The 25,663-nt window shown below is 47.8% G+C and overlaps 1 protein-coding gene across 1 annotated transcript in view; it reads right to left on the bottom strand.

Annotated features, from left to right (window-relative positions):
- Positions 1–406: 406 nt before the first annotated feature.
- Positions 407–25,663, bottom strand: part of ADAMTS3 (ADAM metallopeptidase with thrombospondin type 1 motif 3) — a 56,733-nt gene continuing 31,476 nt past the window's right edge. The window contains exons 5-22 of the mRNA XM_021529550.2: positions 15,484–15,683; positions 13,316–13,399; positions 13,055–13,211; positions 12,396–12,501; positions 11,866–12,009; positions 11,327–11,459; positions 10,698–10,811; positions 9,910–10,055; positions 9,356–9,531; positions 8,357–8,490; positions 7,818–7,941; positions 6,183–6,263; positions 5,371–5,534; positions 5,104–5,269; positions 4,550–4,682; positions 3,955–4,162; positions 3,737–3,854; positions 407–2,190 (exon numbers count right to left, since the gene is read on the bottom strand). Of these exons, the coding sequence (XP_021385225.2) occupies positions 1,622–2,190; positions 3,737–3,854; positions 3,955–4,162; positions 4,550–4,682; positions 5,104–5,269; positions 5,371–5,534; positions 6,183–6,263; positions 7,818–7,941; positions 8,357–8,490; positions 9,356–9,531; positions 9,910–10,055; positions 10,698–10,811; positions 11,327–11,459; positions 11,866–12,009; positions 12,396–12,501; positions 13,055–13,211; positions 13,316–13,399; positions 15,484–15,683 (2,957 nt within the window). The 3' untranslated portion in view covers positions 407–1,621. The remainder of the gene's footprint in view (positions 2,191–3,736; positions 3,855–3,954; positions 4,163–4,549; positions 4,683–5,103; positions 5,270–5,370; positions 5,535–6,182; positions 6,264–7,817; positions 7,942–8,356; positions 8,491–9,355; positions 9,532–9,909; positions 10,056–10,697; positions 10,812–11,326; positions 11,460–11,865; positions 12,010–12,395; positions 12,502–13,054; positions 13,212–13,315; positions 13,400–15,483; positions 15,684–25,663) is intronic.

Raw genomic sequence — 25,663 nt, forward strand, 5'->3', positions numbered from 1 at the left:
TGGGCGCGCCCTCGGGTGCCCCCACGGGCACACCTGGCCCCGGAGGTGGCACTGACCGCGCCGTGCGTCCAAGCAGGGCTGGCCCCGCTCCGCCTTCAGCGTTTCTGCCCTTCGTGCCTTTGGAACTTCGGGGTTTCAAACAGCGGCTTTTTCCCTGCCACCACAAGGTGCAGCCCATCTGACAGCTGCCAGGTGAAATCTGCTGCTCTCCTTCCTCTCCCTCAATTTCTCTGCACATCACACTCTCCAATGGCAAAGCTTCTGTTTTTAAAATTCCCATTACAATACTTAATCTTTATTTCCAGTCGGGGAAACTCCTGCCTGGGACAGAAATGACTGAAAAAGAGGAAACTTAAAAATGCCAGAACCAGATGCTGCCACATGAATCAAAGCAGGGACAGCCTCGGGATGTCCAAGGTGTGTTTTATTGTCACATCTGAAACCTCTGCTGATGGCCAGTGCCACCTTTATTTCCCCCGAGGGACCCCACAGGGTCGCCAGGATGTTGCCAGAATTGCATCTTTGGGGCCCCATCCCCTCACAGCATTCAGTGGCTCCATCCTGGGGAGCACTTCTTTCAGGGGAGCAGCAATTGCACGTGAAACTTCGATGACCACTGAGAAATGAGAGAGAGACCTGTGATAAAAAACCTTTTCTTAAAGAATAAGAGTAACAATTTCTCCACAGCACTTGAGCAGCTTCGATATCCATATGACACAGCATCTAATTGATCTGATCTTGGCAAAAGGAAGAGTCACCTGCCCTCAGTGTAAATATTTAGTACACAAAATACTGTCAAGAAACCCACTTTTAATAAATATCTGTAGCTCTCACTCCTATACACAAGTACTTTACAGCGCCGTGCTGGAAGGAGCACGGCCAGCTGGGCTGGGACAAGGTGAGGATGGACATAAATTAGTTATTGCAGTCGGATGCATGGTGGGTGGGGAGGTTTGGAGTTGATCCACGCCAGAAATATAAGTATCTCTCACACCTTGAAATCCACCTTGAAACTGCTTTAAACACCAGCCCTTGGAATGCTCACAGGGCAGAACTTACGGCCAGCACCTGGCACTGGAGCAATACAGGTAAACAGTTGTGGGACAGCACAAAACTCTGACAATAACGCTGATTTCCTGCATTTACCCAACAGCTGCAATGGTGCTCGTCTGTTTCCAGGGAGACACGAGTCCTGAGGGTTCATTCGGTCTGTGGCAAGTGTTTCATTGAGTATCCATGCCTGGTCCTGCCTGCAGTGGGATATTTCCTACAGTGGGGTGTTCGGAGCCCAAAGCCACATGGCTGCTGAGGTTAGGGCTAACTTTTGGGCCCAGAGCTGGACGGAGCCCTCAGTGACTCCCACTCACTGCCAGGAGGGTTCCTTTAGTGTTTCTTCTGCGTGTCCCAGCTGGCCAGGGAATGAGGGGTGGGAGGGGTCCAGGAGCACCAGAAAGTGAACCAGCACTTCTTGTCCTTTGTATTTACAGGGGACAACCTGTGCCCTGCAGTGCCCTGCCCGGGGCATGCAGCGCGCTCCGCAGTGTCCAGAGGTCAGGGAGTCACACACAGAGTGCCAAACAGCCCCTTTCTTTCCATGGCTGTCCTGCACAAGCCTTCCTGCTCATCGTTCCACAGGGGCAGCCCTCGGAGGCCATCGCTTCCCTGTGCGCCCCTCACCCTTCCCGGAGGTCCTGGCTGGCACAGGAGCCCCTGCTGCCATCTTCTCTGCTGGCACCGGAGGCAGAGCTGTGGCCAGTGCCGGGGCACTACCAGAGCTGAGGCTGCTGCTGTTGGCAGGGGACTGGTGCAGGAAAGCCAACAGCCGTGGAGTCTTCCCAGCCACAGGAACTCTCCAGTGCGGGACGCTGGCACCTCTGGGCTCGGGGCTGGGTGGCGGGATGCGCCGCTCAGCCTGCTGTGCTTCCAAAGGCAGCCGGCTTGGAGAGCTGCTCCCAGGCAGGAACTGAGCCTGGGTGGGCACCGCGGGCGTGGGCACCGTCGGAGCCCTCGGCAGGTTGCCCGGATCCAGCGCTGCATCCCTGTCAGTCCCAGCCCCTCCGGGTGGCGGGAAGCTGCTGCTTCGCCGGCTGCAGGACTCGCAGCACAGCTTGTGGTAGCCAGGGATGGAGCAGTATCGGGCCAGCACTTCCATCTGGCAGAAGATGGATTTGTCTCCCAGGCAGGGCTCGTCTGTAAAACAAATGTCCCGGGGATGGGAACCCAATGACGGGCACTTGGGAAACAGCACATTGCGTTTTCAGAGGAGCACAGACAGCAATTCCCAGTGCCAACTTCCCAGAGCTCCCTCACACACTGGCTATGTCCTACCCTCCCCAAATCCCTTCCCTTACAGCCTGAGAGTACATCATCCATCAGCAGCATTAAAGCCAAGGCAATTGTCCCTCCCAGAAATTAAATCCCAAGCAATAGCCCTCAGAGATGCCTGAAAAAAAAAAATAGTCAGGTGAAGTTTTGCTCAGCTTAAGTTTGGTGTTTTGCAGGGACCAAATAGAACTGTAGAACTGATGGAGAGCTGTAACAGTGGGTAACACCCGAGTTGCCCTGAAGGCAGGGATTTGCATCCCTTTCCTCAAGAAAAACAATTTCCAGAAGCTCTTTCTGCAGGGAAAGATTTCCTCACGTGGGCAAAGGGGCTGCCTCACCGTGGGCCAGAAGTGTATCCAGCCACTGCCTTCTCCTGCTTTAAAATATCAGCTGGAGCCTGAGCTCAGGCTGGGTAAAAATCAGCTCAGGCTCAAGGAACTCAGTAAAATACCCCACAAGGACACCAGCAGGGCTGGGGATGAGGGTTACAAATACCAAATTCTATGGAATATAGACATGTAATTGTCCTGATCCTGCTGAGCTTCCTCAGAACCCTTGCTGGCTCCTGACAAACCTGGTGCAAAAGCAGAAGCTCTGCATGGGAATACCCATGCTCCATGAGGCACTGTGAGGATATTCCAGCCTCAGCATGGAACTCTGGGCTGTAGCTACAATTCCTTTTGCCTTACCATAGTGACAGTGACCCTTATTTGGTCCTGTCCTCTCATGGTTCATTTTGGAGTATCCATTTGTGCTGGTTTAGATTCCACGACTCCACCCACAGTGTGGAGGTTTGGGGTTATGCTTCTCTACTTCCAGCAGGTTCCATAAGGACCCAAAGCGGATCCCAGCTGTCCGGTCTTGGGGAAAACACCTGCACCAGCCAGGAGCTCTGACTGCTTTTCCTATCAGCTCCTGAGCAGTGTCAAGAGTCACCACGAGGGAGTTAAAACCCCAAAAAAATCCCAAATCCTACAGAGTGAATAATCCAAAGGAAGACATCCGTTGTTGTCATAAAAAGCTTCAAAACCTGTTTAAAATTCTATGGAAACAATGTCATGGATTCCCAGGAACCTCATTAATGCTCTTGGTTCCATGTTTATGTATTTTTATTCCCTCACTTGGCAGCTTGCAGAACTTACCCTGGGATTTGGAGGACAAGCAGGGTTTGTTTTGGATTGACCTTCACCTCCAGCCCCAGTCTATAGCAACACGACTTGGGCCAATGTGGTTAAACCCTGTTTGCGCACATGCACAGGACAGACCCCGGCGTGGGGAGCTGTGACATCCTGAGACTGCTGGACTGAACGCAAGAGAAAAGCTGCACTCTGTGTGCGACCCCTCTGCCAGCACAGTGCTCTCCAGGGAGGAGTCATGCCCACCCCTGCAGCCATTCCTGCCGTTCTCTTACCATCACACGGAGCGAGTTTACAAGCCCTCACGGATTCCGGCCGTTCTCCCTCGCACCGATCCCCAGCGCGGCACAGCACCTGCCGGCTCTCCGTCCCCTCCCCGCAGGTCACCGAGCACTGTCGGACACAGAGGGCGCAGGTCAGGGCATCCTGTGTCACAGCCCTAGGCAGAAATTCCCATGTGCCAGCCATGGCTTCCCCACCCTCCGCTGCCCACCTGGGACCAGGGCCCGGCTTTCCACGGCGCGGGGCACGGCGTCTGGTTGCAGGACCGTCGGCTCTCGGGGCGATCCCCGCTGCAGAACTTGGCGTGGACGGAGCGGTTGGTGCCGTCTGCAAGAGGCTGGATGCAGCGCACCGTGCGGAGCTGGTAGCCAGAATTCCCACATGTTTTGGTGCAGTGTTCCCACTCATCTGCTGCCCAGCTGGGAAGGGAAATGGAATCAGACATCATCATCTGTTCACGCTTTTGTCCTGCTGTGGCTGCCTCATCCCCGGAGCAAGCTCAACTAGTGGAAAAACTCCCTTCCCATGGCAGGGGGCTGGAAAGAGATGAGCTTTAAGGTGGCCTCCCAACCCAATCTATTCCATGATTTTTTATATACGTATATATATATATATATATATGTATACACACAAACACTACAACCACCATTAGTATCCATGCTTACACAGGTAGAAACTCCCCTCCATATGCAGGAACTGCAGGCTGGAAAGCTGTCAGCATGCCCTCAAATTCATCCCACCCAATCTGGCTGTGGCTACCCTGTCTGAAGGAGCAATCCTTGCTCTCCGTGCCCAGCCACACTCACAGGGGCTCTGTGCACTCCTGCAGGTTGCACATCCTACGGATGGGCTTTGGCTTTTTGCTGCCTTCGCAGAAGCTTCGATGAACCATCTTGTTGTCACTCTTCCTGCGGCACCCGTACTTGGTGTACTGGAACCCTGGGAAACATGTCAGAGGAATCAGAAGAATCAGATCCTTGTTAGAATGTTTGGCTTAAATAGGGTTTTCTGGCCTAGTAAATGGGTTTACAGGACAAGTATTTTGGTATTTGCATTCCCCATTATTTGCTTAAGAGCCATGGATGGGCCAGGAGTACAGGGAATGATCAGGAGCATCAATGCCTGAGTTTGGGCATCCAAAGTTGCTTTGGGGTCTTAATTTAAACACCAAAAGAAGCCTTTTTCTTCCTGGGCTGGAAGTGTGACATGTGGGAACAATCATACACTTCAGGTATTTTAAACCTGAGCCCTAAAATAACAAACCGCTGTTAAAAAAGGGAAACCAAGAATCTAAATCATTCCCTTCCTCCAGTTTCTTGGCAATTTGTCCCTTGTTACAGGTGCCTCATCCCTGGCTCACCTCCGCCGCAGGGTTTGGAGCACTGGGACCAGCTCTTCAAGGCCCACTCGAAGGTGTCCGTGTCCTCCCGCAGCACATTGTTGCTGTGGATGGTCGGCACCGAATCCTCGTGGATGATGTATCTGTAGGTCAGGCTGGATCTGGTGTCATTCTCTCGAGGAATGATCTATGAATAAGCAAACACAAATCCAGCACTGTTATTGATTCCTCTGCTAAGTGCAGACACCAAGGGATAGTCCCTAAGGCTGAGCTCAATGCGTCACCCACCAGCACCACCACGGCATCATGCAGGGGCCCGTCTGTGTGCAGCGTTTCCGTGTTGTCCTCGATGCTGTACTCCCACTGCACGCCCAGATCGATGAAGGATCGGGATCTGGCCTCCTCCCCTTTCCCATTCAGGATGTAGTGTCCTGTAGCCTGGTTCTTGATTGCTGGGAGGAGTGAGAGCAGAGCCTGTCGTGCCTCCCCCGCACTGGCAGCAATCGGGGTGGCACGGGGAGGGGTATTTCCATCAGATTATGAAAATAACAGATTTTCATCACATTTTACTTTGCTCTGTGCACACAGGTGTGTCCCAGATGCTAAAATCCATAACTGATGCTAAAATCTGTAAGTGAAGAGCTGAGGAATTGGAGCCCTGTGGAACTGCCTGGGTTTGGGCTTCCACATCACACCTCAACAGCCAGGTACAGCAGAGACTATGATGATGACCATGATGATGTTTCAATTAGAAGCCAATTCATTAAGAGCTGGAATCACAGAATGGTTTGGATTGGAAGGGACCCTAAAGATCATTCAGTTCCAACACCCACTGCTCTTCTGTACAGCTTTTTGCAATGCACCGTAGGAATAATTAAAAGATATCGAATTAGATTCATCCTGGCAGCTCTCACTTTCATGTGAGTCATCACAATCCTTGGTTAGTACACATTCAAATTTGGGTCAGTTTAATGTTTTGGAGAATTCACATGAGGAGACGTTTGTTTGGTGAGCTGTAGGACTGCAGGACTAAGCCCTGAGCAGGCAATTTGTAAAGCCCACATTTCACTCATACCAAACTTGAGCAGAAAAACACTTACCAAGAAAGTGAGGAGAGGCCTCGTCTTCTTGGATAAACACATGTCGAGCCCCGGGAGGGATATCAAACATCTTAAGGTAGCCTTTGGCATGTGCAGGGTCAGTGGAGGCAGCAGGGAGGGAAAGAGAAAGGAACAGCCATGGTCAGGAGCGCAGGGCACGCCCAGCTCTGCTTGCAGGAGAGGGCATCCAGCAGCCATGGATGAGCAGGGCCAGGAGGCATGGAGCCAATCAGTTTGTAATGGGTGGGACAGGCCCTCCCTGGGCTCTTCTCTTTCAGGGAGAGAAGGGACACCAGTTACAGATGGATTTGCCACTTTCCACCTGGGATCAGTTTAATATTTATGGCCGTGCTGCTCCAAGCAGGATCTATCAACAATTCAGGCACAGAGATGTTTCCTGTGTTCCTCAGCACACGAGGACAGAAGCACAAGTCTTTCTCACTACTTTCCCAGGTTGTTGGATTGGAACTTACTGATTGCCCTTTCAGATGGTTGTGTCTGCAGTGAAAGTAAAAAGTTGTTCCCAAAGAAAAGTGTTCTGAGCTGCAATTTCAGTTACTTACCAGTGAAAATCACAACTGGAGAAAAATTAAGGAAGCACTGCCATTAAGAAGACTAGAATACCTTCTAGGGATGGGTCACAGATCAAGATTTAATCAAGAGCCCCCTAAGTTCTCTGAGTGCATGGCATTTTCATATTCCTGTTATTTTCTTTTTAACAACTGCAGATTTAATTACGCAAAATCACTGGATTCTGGGACTGCTGGATGTACTGGCACTCTGTCCTGCCCCTGACATACACAGCTCCTGAGAAAATTAAAGAGCTGGGAACAGAAAAGATCAGAGTCCTGGCTGAGCAGTGCCTGTGCCCAGCAGCATTTCCAGTCTTTTCCTCCATCACCTTTAGAGCACAGGGAACATCAAGATTTTGCCTGGTTTAGCATTACCTGTCCGTGTCTACAGGAAGATAGGAACTGCCATTCCCATGGGTGCCTCTCTCCCTACAAGCCGTTGCAGTTACCCAGAATGTTTTGAGCCTCCTTTGTCCCAGGAAAGGAAACACTCTGAGCTCCTCTAGTCTTCCCTTAAACAGAACACCTGAAATTAGTGTCCTGAGAGCCAAGTCTGGTCATTCCACTGATTGGGTGTCACCCAAATGCTCTTTACAAGCGAAAAATATAAATTGCATCATAGACAAATGCATTTACAAGAGGCTTGGACACATCTGGGCAAGACGACCAGTCCATGGAAGTCAGACAATCTGGGCCAGATTTTAGGTTGGGTACTTGCAGAAACTGTTTTCTAGAGACTTGAATTCTTTTTGAACACCTCTTGCTTACATGTTTCCCTGTAGAAATAGGTCAATTAGCCTTCTTAATGACCAGGTTACCCACTCTAGGGAAAATCTATCAGCATTCCCTGAACACCTCCATCACTTCCATATCCATCCACAATCAGGGGCCGATGGACAGCAGCCTGTCCTGAACAGGCTGAGAGATGGGCCTCATGGGATGGTGCTACATCCATTATTCCCAAGGTTTGAATGATTATGGCATTATCTCGTGTCTGTGAGTGTCACACAAACCCCAGAGGCAGTAGGAGTTCCAGCCAGCTGCAGGCAGCTGTTATTCCTACCGAGCTTTTTGGGAGTGCGGGTGTAGGTCCCCTTCACAGTCCGGCAGTGGGAGTCGTCCCCGCCACAGACCCCACACTTGTCCTCAGCCTTGCTGGAGCCAATTTCCTTGTCACAGCCCACTTTCTGCAGAAAAAAGGGCAAGACTGGATATTAGGAGGGAATTCTTTCCTGTAACAGGTTGGCACAGGTTGCCCTGAGAAGCTGCGGCTGTCCCATCCCTGGAAGTGTTCAAGGCCAGGTTGGATGGGACTTGGAACAACCTGGGCTAGTGGAAGGAAATAGCAAGAGGGTGGAATTGATGGTCTTAAAGGTCTCTTTCAGCCCAAAATCAGTCTGGGATTCTATGATAAGAAACAGTGAATGGAAGACAAGAGAAGCATTTCCCTGGAACAGGTCTGTGCCGTTCTCTCATTTAATTTAAATCTCAAGGAATCAGAGGAATACAATGCTGCAAATATGGAATTTAGAGACATCTGCCAAGTCTCTCTCTGCCTGTGAGCTGTTCCCACGAGTTGTCCCCGGAGCAGGTGCCACTCACCACGCATTCCCCACGGACACAGATGCTGTAGGGATCCCTGTAGGAGCAGCGAGTCCCGTCGTGCACCGGCTGCTTCATATGAGCCACATCTCCCGTTTCTCGGGACTGGCAGTACAGGTGACATCTCTTGGGAGCTGTGGAGCCAGGGAAAAGAAAGGGCTGCATGGAGGATGGTGGTGCAGGTGTGTTCCCAACAACTATCCCATCCATGGAGCGAGGAGTGAGAAGGGACAGGCAGGTTTGGGGGTGAGGATGGGGGCCGAGCAGTGGAATGACGTGGTTTGGGAAGGAACGTGTGGATTGTGGGGAATTTTGTGGGGAAAAGGGGCATTTTGGGGGAAAATGGGGATGTTTAGGCAGAAACGTGGGGATTTAGGGCAAAGCTGGTGTATTTGAGACACAGTGTAGCCATTTGAGGTAAAAAGTATCCATTTTAGGGATAAAAAAGCAATTTGAAGTCCTAAAGGTGCACTGTAGGGCTAAACTGGAGGCTTGGGGGGAAATAGGGGATTTTGGGTGAAAATGGAGGAATTAGGGCAAGAGCTCTGATTTTGAGACATAATTCTGCAACTTTGGAGTAAATTAGGAATAAAGGGGCAAGTTTGGGGGGAAGGTTGGGAATCTGGTGGTAAAAAGGGCAAATTTGGGTCAGAGTAGAGAAAATGCAGGTTAAAATCAGGGATTTAGGGCAAGTTTGCTATTTTTTACATATAATGTGTTAATTTAGCGTCAAAACTGTGAAATTTAGGGATAAATAAGAGAGCAATTAATTGTTTGGTGCTAAAATGGAAAAATTTGAGTTAGAGCAGGGAATTTGGGTATTAAAATCTGGATTTAAGGCAAACCTATTAATTTTCAGAGAAAACGGATAGATGGATGGGGTGGGAACCAACTTATTTGCTTTTCTGGGAGTTCTGGGCCTGTCCCTGAGATATCCAGGCCAAGGGGAATGGCTTCAAACCCTTTCAAGTGTCACTAAAGGCCCAGAGCAGGACGCACGGTCAGGATGCTCGTAGGGCAGCCAGTGGTGTCGGCTGCCCTGGAACTCGAAGTGGGAATTGCGTTGCTGGCACTGCTGTGCCCTGAAGTCCTCAAAGTGCTTCGGACACTCCTCGGTGCTGCACAGCTGGAACTCAAAATTGACCCCAGCGCAATCGTCGCCTCCATTGATGGGCCTGTGAGAAGAAAACATTCCAGAGATTTTCATCAGGGAGAAGTTGTTCCCTCTGAGAGTGATGAGGCCCTGGCACAGGCTGCCCAGAGGAGCTGTGGCTGTCCCATCCCTGGAAGTGTCCAAGGCCAAGCTGGACAGGGCTTGGAGAAACCTAGGATAGTGCAAAATGTCCCTGCCCATGGCAGGAGGTGGAATGGGATGGGCTTTAAGGTCTCTGCCAACCCAGACCAATCTGGGATTCTGTAACACTATGAATTCTTGAATTTTCCAAAAATGATCCCATTTCGAGGGGCCTGAACAGAATGTCCACCCAAAACCCAAATACCATTGCAAGTGGCCCCTCTGAGGACACCCAGGCGGGTGCAATTCCCACACCTACATTGGGTTGTTGCACTGGCGTGTGCGAAAGCGAACCCCGGTCCCACAGGTCCGTGAGCAGGAGCCGAACTTAGTCCAGGGTCCCCAGTGTCCATCCTGCTTCAACTGGTTGGTGTTCTTCCACATGCAGTGACCCTTGTAGCACCACTGAGGGAATTGGGGCAGGAAAACAGGTGAGAACAGACACAATCCCCAAATCAAACTATAAACACTGTACAGCAACATTTTGCTGCTGCCTGGGCAAATTCAGATTGTACAAGCGAGTCTCCTGTATTTCAAAATAAAGGGAATTTGCTAAAAAAAAAAACCCCAGGCATCTGAGTATAATTTTATAATTGAAAACGGATTGGCAGCAGGACACCCACTAATGGGGATATTAAAGGGAAAAACTGGCCGCTAATCCTCAGCCTACACTAACATTTGCCACAGGGTGTCTGGACAGTGAGCTCTGAGCAGCCATCCCACAGTAACAGCATCATCTGCTCTCCTGGATTCCTAAAGGCACTTGACAGAAACTTTGCAGATGAGACAGAACCCAAAAAACATAACAAAGAGGTCACAGAACAGGTTTCACCTCAGCTGGAATCTCTGCCCAAAATGCACTACAGCAAACCTCACACAGCTCCCAGAATATCGCAGTGGGAAAGCACAGCTCCTGCTTTCCCCGTGTTCTCACTTCACCCCAGGAACTCCAGGCAATTCCCCACTCCCCTCTGTGCCCTTCAGCCCAGATGGATGTAACTGTTGGTCGTTTTCCCAAGACAAACAGAGTGCAAAGGCCAGACTCACTTTTCCTGGGGCACACTCGGTGCCATCGAGGGGAGGTCCTTTCTTGGTCTTGCAGAAGTAGGGGTTATCGGGATGGCTGCACCACAGCTGCTTGCACGGATCAAAGGTTCGGAACTGAAAAACAAGAAGAGACCAAATGCAGAACATGAGATTGTTTATTCTTTTTGGATAAGCAAACTGTTCTGTATTTTTTTTTACACTTTATTTGTAGCTTTTATTTTATTTCTACTTTTTGGAAGAGGATCCAACCCACTCCATAGATTCTATCTCACATACCCCAATGAGCCTGGCATCTTCAGGGCAGTTCTTATTCCCTGCATCCCCTGCAGCCCTGGGCTAGTGAAAAGAGGAAAGAAGACACCCAGAAGTGGGACAAAAATGAGATTTTGTTTTCCTTTCCTTTCTTGGGATTGCTCTCATCAGTCTGTGCCACGTGGACCATGCTGCCACTCATTTTCCCATTATTCCACAGGACCCAGAGGACTGAGTTTCCCCCATAAATATCCCTCTGCTCTTTAGAGATCTCTTTAAACACTCCATTAACTTCTCTCCAATGATTGTGGCGCTGCAGCTCTCCCGTCAGGCCACAGTCCCTTGCTGTGTGCCTCTGCCTGGGTGTCTGGACGTACTGCTGTGCACATCCTGTAGCCCACGCCGAAGTCAAAACGGCACTGCTCGTCCATGGAATAGTTGATGCCTGGCAACTCAGGAAGCTTGGGCCAGTCATGCTCAAAGGGGTCATCAAGAAGACAGTCATAAGAGCTATAGAAAGAGACACAGAAAAAAAATATCATGAGAAGATGTATACTCCTAATTCCTGCCCCATCCCTGGAACTGTCCAAGGCCAGGTTGGCTGGGGCTTCCTTGGAGCAACCTGGTCTAGTGGAAGGTGTCCCTGTCCATGGCAGGGGCTTTGTAATGAGATGAGTTTTAATGTCTCTTCCAACCCAAACCAGTCTGGGATTCTGTGACAATCTGAGGCCTATTCCAAATCCTGCTGGAGTTAGAGGGGTCATTCCACAGACTTTTCATCCTGAGCACATGGGCTATGGAACAGCCCCATGTGAGGACACAGCCTTCATGGGTTGGAGCTTTTCTAACAGAGATTTGAAGGGAAAGGGTCTGAAAAAAGAGGGATCAGAGGCTGGCTGCACAGGGGAGGCCTTACTGGATGTATCTCCTGAGCTCCTGGCCACTGCAGCGGGACCAGTGGTAGCGGTGGAAGGCGGCCTGCACCAAGGGGGCCATGACACTGCCCATCGCCGTCTCGTCCCCACATCTGTTCCCTTGCCCATCGTGCTCCATGCCCAGTCTGGAACAAAGAACCCCCCTCAGAGCTACTGCAAAAACAACTGTAAGGAAAAAGCTATGGAAGAGGTACCAAGTCTGACCCACCAGCACAGGCGGTTGAGGAAAGGGCAGTGAAGGACACTCAAACCAGCTCCTGTCTCCACTGCCTGGACCTCCCAGGTCCCTTCCTGACCTTTTCCTCACCCCAGAGAAAACAAGTTCATCCTGCCTCCCCTTCCTTTCTTCCCCCACTTGTCTGTCCATTGCTTCAACCACTACTGCGTTCCCAGGGGGCTGGAAATAAAATCAGGACAGCTTCCATAGAGCCATTAAATCCGACACCATTGGAGCAAGCAGGAGGTGCAGCACAGCATTTTGGTGTGATCTGATGGTAAAAGCAGTACTTACACGTGCCCAGTCTCATGAGCAACAACAAAGGCTGATGAAAACCCATCCTCATGGTTGAGGGTGCAGCTCCGGACCGGGTGGCACATGCCCGTCACAGGAGCATATCCTACAGAGAGACATCAGGGCTGAGTCTTGTGCTCAGCACATGGATTTTAAATGAGAACCCCCAGTAAACTACCTCAGAAAAAGCTAACAAACATCACTCTAAGGTCAGGGCTCCTCATCCTGACAAGTGCCAGCTCTGACACATCCCAAACTTTGGGATTTTCTGCCCATTATCATTAGTTCCCTGAGGCCAGAGGATGGATGCAGGTGTCAGAGTGGCTGGGATGTCTATAAATGGAAATCTGTGATGAAAGATGTAATAAAATAAAGGGGAGTGGAATGCCACGTGCATTGAGGTTCCCAATGATCCCTGCACACACAGGAGTTTGAAGAGAGCTAGGAAGTATTTATTTAAAACTCTCAAGAGAAAAATTCCATCTGTGGTTGAATATAAATGGCAAGGGCTCATGGCAAGGTCTCCTTGCTTTTGAAAAAGCTTGTGGAATGAACAAGACAGGGAGCTCACAATGCAATTCCCAATTTTTCCTCTTTTCTGGCAGATGCCAGCCAAGAAACACCGAGCCCAGAGCTCTGCTCCAGGTCAGCTGCATTACCTTGCATACCAGCGGGCCCAAAATCTTGCCTGGTTAAGAAGATGGCATGGTCGTGGTGCTCGGCGTGGCTGGGGTCTGACTTCTGCTGCTGATAGGCCCAGCGGCACACGTTCTCCAGGCTGCGTGAGGGGTTCCCCCTTTCGATCAGGCTGATGGACTGAGAGAGCCACACTTTAGACCCAGCAGCTCCTGGAGGCAGCCAGTGCAGCAGAGGTTGGATTTTCTGCCCAGGAGGTGAGGGTGGAGAAGAGGCTCGCTCACCTTCGCATACCCCAACATGATCATCCGGACCAGCACGACGTTGATGTGAACACCCAGGGACTCGTCGTGGTAAATTTCATTCACCTGAGGAAAAAAAGAGGAAAAATATTAAAAAGGAAAAAAACCCCCACTGATGATACCAAGGGAACTTCCAAGGCCACAGAGATGTTTTTTCAAGGGCTTGTACCACTACAGTCCTCAGAAGAGGATTCAAATCTCGGGACATTTCTGCTCAGTGGAAAGTATTGATTCACTTCCTGTCATCACATACCCCTTTCACATGGAACTTTGGGAAGCACATGTCAAGCCTCCTCTCATGTTTCATGGATGAGAGCTCAAAGAAAAGGGGATTGGGAAAAAGACTTCAAGTACAAACCCTGGAAATCACAGAATCCCTGACTGATTTCTGGTAGATCCCATTCTGGTGGAAGAATCCCCTTCCACCCCTCTGCCATGGGCAGGAACACCTTCCACTAGACCAGGTTGCTCCAAGCCTTGTCCAACCTGTCCTGGAGCACTTCCAGTGCTTCTTGTTTTGAAGAGTATTTTTTTTAGGAGCAACTTATACTGCTGCCCTACTTTTTCAAGATCAGTTAGAATTCTGTGGTCACTTCTGTACTAAAAAGAGGCTTTGTGGAAGGGAAGTTATTAAAACAGAATTATGCAGATGGGCCAAAAGTTGTCCTTCTTGAGGCCCTTCCCTGTGTCTGGGAAGGTGAGAAATGTCCTGGCACCAGAGTGTGAAACATCTGTAGGTCCTCAATGAAGCTCCTCATTCCCCTAAAAACAAAATAAATATTATATTATGGGCAACTGGTGAGAAATAAACACCCCTGTTCAGAGGTTGGTGGGTTTGAGCAGGAGTTAGAGGTGTTGTTTTATTTTTCAGTCAGGCTAAACAGAACTTCCCCGCAGGGAAAAAGGTTGCTGAGAGCTGTCCAGACTGCAGGCCCTGGCACGAGAATTTCAGCCCACGGTTTAAACCTGAAATCCCTGAGGCTGAGAGCAGTGTCAGCAGGGCAGTGGGACAGAGAATGAGCACAGAGCTCAGGCTGCTAGTCCTGTGAAGCAATCATCTCAAAGACTTATTTCTCCCCATCAATGAAAAAGCATTGCTCCCACAAAGACCTGGGCTAGGATAAATGTTCACAACTTTCCTTGTGCCAATAGACAACAAAAGGGGAGTTTTCTAGACACAGTAATGACTTCCCTGGAGATGAAAAGGACTCTGTAGCTGACCTTAAGCTTCAAGTCTTCACGATTTCCCCCTAACCCCTATTTTATCCCATTCTCTGGATGGCTCTGGGCAGCAGGGTGTCAGCCTTCAGCCCCACAGCCGCTCCCAGCAGATGGAGCCGCAGGCATGTGAAAAACATGGAAGTGGTCTGGGCCATGGATCAATCCTGCTGTTCACTGCAAAGGTTTTAAAAGCAAAATGACAATATTCTGCAATAATGTATAACGGAGATTTAATGTTGATGTTCCACGGTGTATGTGGGAAAAAGGAGATGATTCTCTGAGTGATGTGCTGGAAAACATCACATTGGTTGGGTTAAATTCATACAGGAATGATTTTTTTTCTGCTCAGATTCTAAATTTTCAAATTTAGAAGCTCTGTAAACCCAAGGAATAATTTTTAAATTATTCCAGGAATAAAAGAGTGTAAAACATTTAAGAATCATTCCTATATTCAAAAAATCATTGTGGAAATAATTAGTCCCTCATCTTCATCCCTAAGAGATTGTTTTTATTTCCTGGAAAACCTTATGATCCCACAGTTTCTATGACAGATCTACTGGTATTACCAGAAGGTCTGCTGTCAGAGAGCCATTGAGAGTTTAGAACCTCTTTTCCTTTATGTATTTATGCTTTAATCAGTTTTTCTCCAGAACTGTGTTGTGTGGGAGAAGCTCAGAATTACTAGAAATGGATCAAGTTTACTTTTTTCCCCTTACTATTTTTCAATTATTTCCTCATTATTGGAAATATCCTCGAATTTGTCCTAGGAAGGAAACTACTGTGAAAAATATGAATTAAAGGAAAATCTTAAAACCACAAAACCTTCTCCAGCAGCAGTCCCAGCAGAATGATCCCATTGCTATTCTTCCCAAACCTGGTGCTCCTACAAGAGCCCCCAAGAGCCATTTGAGCTCCCAAACGATACTCACGATGTTCATGAGGGTGAGGAGGTAGTTTTGGACGTGCTCTTTGCCGTGGAATCGGACAACAGAGTCGTCCACCCCCAGCAGCACCTCGATGTTGTGGTCGTTGTCTCCCGCGTGGCGGCGGCGCCGCAGGGTCTCGTTCAGCTGCTGCTCAATGTGGCCATGCAGGGAACTCAGTGCTCCGAGGCCAGCGAGGAGGGACTCTGCAAGGACAGTCTGCCATCAGTGCAGTCCTAGTTCCTGTCTCATCCCTGCAAGTGCTCAAGGACAGGCTGGATGGGGCTTGGAGTAACCTGGTCTGGTGGAAGGGTGTTCCTGCCCCTGGCAGGGGGCTGGAAATGGGTGGTCTTTAAGGTCTCTTCCAACCCAGCCCATTCTGTGGTTCCATTATACGATCAATGGAATTCTAGCTCCATTTCGGAAACATCCTCCCACAAAGCATCCTCACCTGCAGAGTTACCACTTCTCTGGATAAGATACATCAGGAGCCCTGAAGAAATTATTCTTGTGGTGTAGGGCTGGGAGCAATCACCAGAAAACCAATAAAAAAATTCATTCAACCACATGGGTCTGTAATTGATCATGGTTCTTACTCCTCACATAAAATCCAAGGCACTAAAACAAAACACACCGCCCAGGGATTTTTGATGGGTAAAATGTCACAGCTGTAGGATACTTGACTCTTCCCAAATCGAAACCAGTACTCCAGCAATCTCATCAGAGCAATGAACATCAGTGAGGAACATCTTGCGGTGCACACAGCGAGCTGCGTGCTATGGTTCCTGTGTCCCTGTGACAATCAGGAGCACCCCTGTTCCCCCATTCTTCCCAAAACAAACAGGGATCTCCCTGCCCTATGAAGCCAACTAGAGCAAGCACCATGCAGGATGGAGAGAACAGTCTTGCTTTCCATGCACATGGTATCAGGGCACTTTCCCCTACGACGGCAAACTTCCAACCCTTCTCCTCTGTGCTGGAATTCATGAATGCCAAGGCTGCAAGTCCACAAACCGGCCCTTCCTGTGTCTTCAGGCACTCTCAAGCATGCCAGCCCCAGGACAGCACAACAGTGGGAAAATCATACACCCACTCCAATTCCAAAAATCACTCCAGCTGGCAAAGCTGCCAAGCACAGCATCCCAGGGAAACCCTGCTGGAATGCTGTCACACTACAGTGCCCACGGCGCCAACTTCCCATAGCTTGCTGGGAAGTCAGGCAGTGGGTCCTCCCCCTAAGTGCTGTGCCCAGCCCATGAAACACCATGTCATGTGAGGGGTTTATCTGTTCTCCTGTCTGTTTTCCATAATGCAGCACTTCAGTGACTTCAGAGCAAACAGCCAGGCTCAATCCCAGGTTACAGGTACTGCCCACTGCTGTTTCAGAGGATGCAGTCTGCACCTGTGGCCAAGCACTTCACAGAACATATGGGATCTAAGTGCATTGAGCCTAACTGTTCCCCCAGTACTGCCAAGCCACCACTAAACCATGTTCCCACGTGCCACATCCACACAGCTTTTAAATCCCTCTAAAGATGAGAAATCCATTGCTGTCCTGGACAGCCTGTGTCAGGGCCGGACAACTCTTTCTGTAAGAAATTTTCCCTAATGTCCAACCTAAACCTTTCCTGGTGCATCTTGAGGCCATTTCCTCTTGTCAGATCACTTGTTACTTGGGAGAAAGATAACACATGGGGCAATGGTGAAGAAACACACAGAACCAGTCTGGCTGTTTGGGGATTTGAGCTAGACAGACTAATCCATCCTAATCTCATTCTGGAATTAGCTGGTTTGTTACCTCTTCCTTTTTTTAATTTGCTAGTCACCTGCATCACTTACATCTCGATCTTACCTGTAGGAATACATCAGCCCATGCTCTTGTGCCATGAGAAATGGCTATTCTGGGTTACAGCAGGTGTTTGTCCTAGAGTGTGACTGTAAAATAACAGAACTACAGTTCTACCTCTGCTATTAAATAAAGGTGTGATCTGCCCAAATCTAATTTCTTCAATGCTGTTATCAACCAACCCTCTGTGTACCTAAAGAGAACCCTCATCATCACTCACGTGGGAGATTCTTACCATCTTATTTTATATTGTAAAATACATGAGCTGAATTCTATGCTTGTGATAGAAGCATTGCTTAAATATGCATGTATACACACCTTACATTCATCCATCTATCTATCTATCTATGTTCCTCCTATATGTTCACTTGCTCAATTGCATAATTTAGGCTTTTTCTGGATATATAGCAAGGAAAAGTATCTAGGGAAGATCCACACCCTCACTAATTCAAAATGAAACTAATGAGAAACCAGTGTGGAAGAAATTGAGATCAATCTAAGTCCCTTTCCAAAGACTTTGTTAATGTATAAAATGTCCCCAGGGAAAGACGTGTTCTGCAGCTACTAAAAAATTCCATTCTGCTATTCCCAAAGTAAGGAAACTAGGCCAGTCCATCCTGTCACTGCCTCCTGAGCCTTATTTTGAAGTGTGCCTTTTGAAAAACCAGCGAAGAAAAGAAGAATCATTTAGTTCAAATGCACATTCCAAACAGTTCCAACAAAATTCCCAGTGATTTCCACACAAATTGCGTACATGCAACATTTTTGTGGCACTGCCGGTACTGCCCAATTGTGAGGGATCAGCAACAGAAACCACCCAGGTCGTCAGGGCAAAGATCTGATGACAGGATGTTCTCATTAGGTTCTGGGATGTGCTGGAACTCGTGTGCTTTGATTTATTAGGTCCTTAAAAAAACCAAACCCTGGCAAGTTACACATTCTCCCTTATCTTTTCTTGAAGAATTGCCTGAAATTGCCTTTTACTCCAGAAGCGCCAAATGACTTTCTAGCACTACCACAAGAGTTTTGTGGCATGAAAAGAATGTGTCCTGTCCTAAGAGCCCTGTCCGAAACCCCCTTCCCATGTGGAGCACTGACACTGGACCTGCAGTCTTGACTCCACGATTTGGATCCTTAATACTGTCACTGTCTCTGTAGGAGAGTTTGTTGTTTGCTTAACTGCTGCCAAAACTTCTGCTTGTTTGTTTTTGGGGGCTGAGGGAAGAGTTTGTCTCTGCAGCAACCCCAGCTGAGCCAGCTGGCCATAAAAATACACAGCTTTACTTGATGTTTCCCTGTATATTCAAGGCTATACCCATGAAGTGCTTCCAGAAGCCCCTGCAGAGTGTCTCTCTGGGATATTTCACAATAAATAAATATTATCTATGAACTTTTGATAACACAAAGCAAGCCAGCTCTGCTGCTGCAGAAACACAGTGCAGTTACACAAAAGAGAACATTGGATTTAACATTTCCCTCGGGACAGGTGGAAGAAATCACTTGAGGATTAACAAAAACCAAACCAGAGAAACTCAGAACAGCCTGCAAGTCAGAGGCAGGTTACAGAAAACCCTTCTAACTATCGAGTCCGACCGTTCAGCCATCACCTGGATGTGGTCCACCACTTGAGGATGGAAGTGCTGCTGCACCTGTGAGTCTTGGAATGTGGCAGATAAGGTTTGGTGGCGGTGTCACCTCTTGCAAAAGTGTCTTGATGTCAGAGGAGGTGTTAGCAGAAGAGAAAGACACTGAAGAATTTACTAATGGAAATAAAAATGCCAGCAACCAGGTTCAGACACAGCTCCACTTTCACAAAAGCTTCACTACACTAAGGAATGAAGAAAAGGGAGAGAAGTTATTGTGCCTTCACAAGCAGACCTCCTGAGATGATTAAGCTCAGAGTATTACCTCTGTTTATGTTCTCTTCCAGTGGGATCTTTGGAGTGACAGTGACTGGCAGAATGACAAACAAACAGGGATTAAAGGAAGGTCTGAATCCTGAGGCTGCAGGATTAGTCACGAAAAGCATGAACTCCATAGGCCACAAACACAGACCCCGTCTTATTTTGTTCTTACACTTGAAAGAGCAAAGGAAACTTTCTGGAGTACCGACTGCTTCCATGAAATATGTGCTTCTCTGGTACCTGAGCAGTTCCAGCTGCAGGGTGATTCTGGGAAGGATGGAAGATTTCCTGCACTATATTCCTTGTGCTGACATCACGGGAAGGCTCTTGCCTTCCACACACCATCAGCAAAAACTGCTCCTAGCCCTCATTTACACCAAGGCTTGATGCCAGTCGCACACTCAGGGAGCCACGTAGAAATGCATAATCCTCTATGTATTTGAATCGTGTTTAGAGCCAACTCAGGATAAACTTTTCCAATAGAAAAGGTTGGAATTTCACCCTGTAATTTTCTTGTCATCACTTCCCTCCCTGGCATGAGGCTTTCTAGGACTGCAGGTTATCCTCACCTGGCAGCGAACACACACAGAACAAAGCCAGAACTGAAAGAAACTATAATTAACTAGGCCTGAATTTAGGTCAACTATTAACTGTTCTTTTTCCATCCCATGACCAGAAACAAACAGCGAAGAGGAATGCCAGCCTGTTCCAGGGTTCCCAGTGCTGGAGGACACGCCTGACACACTCCCTGGACAGTCTGCAACAGCTCTGCACTCACCTGATTGGTGGTGAAAAGGTTTTTGGATCTGTGGCAATTGAGTAGCGGTGTAACCGTTGCTGTGAGGCTCTAGCATACAATCAAAAGAAGAGGAATAAGGCTCAGGGTCAAACTGAGCTTGTTTGCAATAAAGATATTGCCCTCTAATAATCAAAAGCTGAGGGGGGACACAGGACAAGCAGAGGAGAAGCCAGAGAGGCTGCTCCCTGCACAGCCCATGGACGTGCCAGCCCCTTGCCTGGCCACCCCCTAATACCAGATCACAGCTCCATGCTGGCCTAACACGGCCTCGGGACTTGCCCGGCCTTGCCCTGGCTCATCTGCTCTGCACCTTATTTTTAGCTGGGCTTTAGCCCTAACAGCCAACTTAGCCAAGAGGTAGTTATCCTAGAATTACAAACCATGTCTCCTGGAATTCCTGCTTTCTTAGTAGCGAGACATCCCCCCATTCCCCATTTCTTTAATTATTTGGCTCTCTCTATATATAGCAAGGATTCCATCATAATTTTATTTTGGAGGTACAGGTGATTTGGTGGTTAGTTCTGTTTGTGCATTTCTTTTTAGAACAGGTTAAAAATATATATTTACTAGGTGTCATTATTCAAAAAAGCATAATTATGGGTAGAGCTGGAGTCTGGCTTTGACCCTGAATTTTTAAGTATGAAAATATATTAAAAACAGTCGCCTGACAATTCCAGGTCTTTTACCAAAACACTATTACAACGTGTCATTCTTCCTTCAGTTTAGCAACTTACACATGTATCTCAGAGACTTTAATAGCAATAAACTGATTTTTTCTACTTTAACCCTAGGAGAACATTCTGTTGAGTAAAGGCCAGAATTTTTTTGCACATGTGAGGAAGACTTCAGCATTTGGGTCTGGCATTTTAGGAGACCTGAGCTACACCTTCTGCTGGTGCTTACATACCAACAGAGCACATGGAGAGGCCTGTGGGTCACATATTGGACACAATAAACCAAGCAAGGCTGTCTATTTTTCACTTTACACCACAATATCAATGGGGCCTTTCAAACACAGCTGCAATAAAAGGTGAAAAATAAAAGAGGAAAAGAAGTCTCATTTTGCAAAATCATCATCTGTATCAATGTCAAAAAGTATGGAAAAAGCATCTATAGAGGCTCTGAAATTTGGTTTGCAGATGAGAAAAATAACTCAGCAACAATGTGCAGATTGGCCCACTGCTGAGGTGCACACCTGGGGTACCTGGAGTGCCGGAACCAAACCCAGTTTGGGTATGGGAGAGCTTGATTTTACAGCTCAGTGGCCAGGCTTTGCTCCCAAAATTTCCAGCTCTTAAAAGCATCGAATCCACAACTTTCCAGTCAGACACTCACCCAGGAACACGAGAGAGCTCTGCATTAACAACCTTAAAAGCACTCATACCTTCATGTATCATTACATCAACCCAAAAAATCATTTTTACTTCACAACGGAGTACTCTTAAAGCATCCTTGGATTCCTAACTGGAATAATGCACTGTGAAAGGACAGAGCAGTCCTGAAAGGGGGGTACCCACTACATTCTGAAAGCATAGGTCGCATTCATAATTCATCTGCTAATTCAGAACTTACTGGAAGAAGAAATGCTGGATGGCCTAAGCTGTCTGCATTTTTGGGCAGCTTCCCTGAGATCCCAACAGGCTTCACAGGAATTCCAGGGTCTAAACTCTTTAAGCAGGTATTTTAAGCACCAGAACACTACAGTGAGGAAGTTGCTTTGGCAGAGATGCAGTCCCCCCAGTGCTCATGAACCAAGTCATTATAGCAAGGCCTTAAAATTCTCACTCCTTACTCCTTGGCATCTGACCCAGCTTCTGCCAGCTGACTGAAAGCATGGCAGGAGCCAAACTTCTGATTTCACAGACCCATGGAATGGTTTGGGTTGGAAGGGAGCTTGAAGCCCATCTCCTTCCACCTCCTGGCCATGGGCAGGAACATCTTCTACTAGACCAGGTTGCTCCAAGCCCCATCCAACCTGGCCTTGGACACTTGCAGGGATAGGGCAGCCACAGCTTCCAGAGAAAAGACAGTAAGTAAATTTTCAGTGGCAAAGACTGGGGCAAATGGGAGCAGTTTCCACAGTGAGGGCACTAACTACTTCTTGGGTTGCTCATATCTTTGGGATAAAGGGAGAGTTGTGTTTACACGCAGCTGCTTGTTTTTAAAAGCTTTGTAAGGAATGTGCTCCTAAACATGTGGGACCTTTTACTGCCACAAAAACCGTGCAAAAGGACACAGCTTGGCTGGTGATCCTCTGCAGGCCCAGCCACAGCCCTTTGCATCAGTAAGCAGCCCACTGCCCACTGTCAACAGCAATTACCCTCTGATCACCACTTTATCTGCCCTAAGCCTCTGGAAGTCAGCAAAGCCTGCTACACTGTCCAGACACAACAGCGGGACACCAGACAGAGCCCGGCTCCCTTAGAAGGGGATTATTCCGAGCAGGGAGCTGTGCCTTGCTCACACAGCACACAGACACAGCATCCCTCCCAGCCCTTGGGAATGAGGGATGGAGCTTGACAGCTACTAAGGAAGGACTTGTACAAGCCACCAATGCACAATTTAATACCTCACCTAAATATCCTAAACGTGTGAGCTGCTCCAGGCCCACAAATGATGCAAAAATCCCAGTGTTGGAGGCCTGCCACTCTGATCCATGCCAAGGGAAAGGCTCTCCCACCATGATCTATGCAAGGGCAAATCTCAGGAAAGAATCTTTGCCCTTTTCCAGGACACATTTGCTTTCTCCTGCCTGTGGATAAGCCAAAGAGTTGGAGAGCAGAGCCACGAGCAGCTGAGGCAGCTAAGCTTTTCCATTCCAGTGATGACCAGCAATGAAAACACATTGTAAAAATCCAAGGGGAGAACGCCAGTGGGGACAAGGTGGGGCACAGCAACACCATTTTTGCTACTAAAAATGCTGAAGGACACTGTGGTGGCAACAGTGGAAGAAGCAAAAAGGTACTTTAAATGTTTCTTCCTGTAAATGAAAGAGACACGAACATGCTTCTCACTGACTTGCTCCAAGTTCGCCTGAACCTCTAAGAGACAGAGGAGACCATTACCACAACAAATTAGGAACCAGTTAATACTGGGATCTGGGTCCTGCAGCAGCTCTCTCCTGGCCCGTCTGTGTGATGGAGCTTTGGAATCTGGATAATCCATCTAGAGGTCACTGGCTGGAGTGAACCTGTTACAATAAAACAGCATCACAGAATTGTTAAGGTTGGAAACCTTTAAGAGTCTGAAGTCCAGCCACCTGACACCTGAAGTCTAAAAGGCCAAATGAGAAATGGAGGAGGGAAAAGATGAAGCTCTGTCCAAGTGCCAAAGCCAGAAGTTTTGCACAAAAAGAAATCAAAGGAGATTTCTGATTTTATTGGGCCTTAAGCCACTTGTTTCCCCCTCTCACAGAAGGTTCACAGAAGACACGGAACAGGAAGAATAGCTGGGCCTGGTTCCATTCTAAACTGAATGAATGGGTATGGAAGGCAAAATTATTCTTCAGCACCCTCAGTGTGATTCCCTCATACGGCCACTGGCACAGGAGGAAACACCACAGGCAAGACTCAGCTATCCCATGGCTTCTGCTGAGACCAACATTTAAAGGAGAATGGAGAATGGAATTCACATTAATCACTCACATAAAAGGAATAACTGAGTGTGTAAAACTGGAAAAAAATGTGGGAAAATATTTATGCAGCCCACATTACCGAGACAAAGAGAACTTCAAATGCCTTGCCAGTGATAGTGAATCACAAAGTGTGCGGGCGTGCAACAACGGGTCACTTCCTCCCAGTGTCTTCCTGCTCCGTTACTCGTTAATGTAGCTGAAAGCATAATTGTCCTTAATTGCTCAGTTGGCACTAAGTGGATTCCGACCTTCTGAGAGGACAAAGTCCAACAGCTGGGTTTGGGAGCCCAGCCTTCTGATGAGCCTGTGCACCTGCAGTGACACTGCCACGTCCAAGGCAGGGCTCCTCCACCGCAGCAGCAGAGCCATGTCTGCAAACATGAGGCGTCCCTTCCCACCCACAACACCCCAGGATTCCACAATCCTATGATACACATGTACATTTGGATACATAAAATGGTTTACAATACTTATGTATTAAGGCATGTAAACAGAAGTTTTGCAGTGTTTCATTTGCCCATCAACCCTATCTCCAGCTGAAATCCTTAATTTTTTAATTAACTTGCACATAAGACCTGACTGAATTAATGATTATGGAGTAATTTTTTTTTTTTGGAAGAATAAAAAAATACATTAAGTGAGCTATTATAAATATATTCCAGCTAGCTATGCTGGGTCAACAAATTCTGATTCTTCGTTGAACAATAGTATGCAGTGACACACAGGCAGATTATGTGAAATCACAGAAAATCAGTCAAAGTCTCTGCTGTCTCCCAGTCAAGCATTTTCTGGAAGGAAGGATTTTAAAACTGGAAGGGCTGACAGGGAGAGAACAGTCCTGAGGTAAAAGCCAGCTGTCAATTCTCACAATTCCTTATGGAGCAGAACCTCATCTACCCACAGCTCTGTCTGTAATTACATGAAGTAAGTGTGATACACTCACAAAACCACACAGCCTGACACTAGACATGCTGACATCACACTATTTTTAGTGAAAAAACCCAGCAAACAGGCAGCTTAGGAGGGTTGATTTTCAATGTCACACCACAGAACTGGTTTGCAAATAGAAAGGTCCCATCTACACTTTCCTATGGCCCTTCTTCGGGGGAAGAGTTTTCTGCCAGGCTCAAACAGCAGCCCTCAGAAACCGACACAGATTTTTTTCATTATGGACCCAACCCCCCTTTCCTTTTTTCATATAGACTCTAACACAACAAAGCACTTTTTTTTCCTTTCCACCTCACCAAATTCCTACATGCGTGCCAGCCTCGCCTGCACCTCGCACAGATGTGTTATGAATCTAACTCGCACTGTTTCCACACAGGATATTTTGATCATTCCCCTCTCCTTTTCCCCATCCCGATCCCATCCAAAATAGCACAGAGTCATAATCATAAATTCTCCTGCTGTGACATGAAAGACAATTTTTTCAAGGACTATTTCTCTTGGAAAAGCTGTGACTAAGGAGAAGGAGTTTTTCAGCAAGGTTCATCCCTGCAGTCCACCATGGGAGGTGAGGTCTGCTGGAAGCATCTTCAATAGGGAATAAGTGTTTTTTCTATCCAGAGCCCACCTTCTCCCTCCTGACACTCAAGAACACTTAGATAAAACATAAATTTCCAACTCCCATATACAAATTAATTCAAATAAATTGGATCATTATTGCTGGAACCTCATCACAATGTGTGAATATCCAAAATGCCATTTATTTGTGCAATGACACTTAACCAAGCATTTCACGCCCCTTCAGTAGCACTCTCTCAAAGAAGCTGCTCCTCAAATCCAAGGAACTTTCCTGTGAGAGGAGAGCTGCCAACTTTCTCTCTTTGGCGAGCAGGGTTCCATTCTTGCACCCCTCTCTATTTCCTGCACAGTATTACTTTAATGAGCCCTCCAGTCTGGTGGAAAGCTAGCAGAGACAGCGACAAAAAGCATAGTAATAAAAAGGGGAAAAACCTGAGAGGGGAGAAGATTTAGGAAGAATTTTCCATTGAATATACAAT

The sequence above is a fragment of the Lonchura striata genome, chromosome 4 (genome assembly GCF_046129695.1).
Source record: "Lonchura striata isolate bLonStr1 chromosome 4, bLonStr1.mat, whole genome shotgun sequence".
NCBI lineage: Eukaryota > Metazoa > Chordata > Aves > Passeriformes > Estrildidae > Lonchura > Lonchura striata.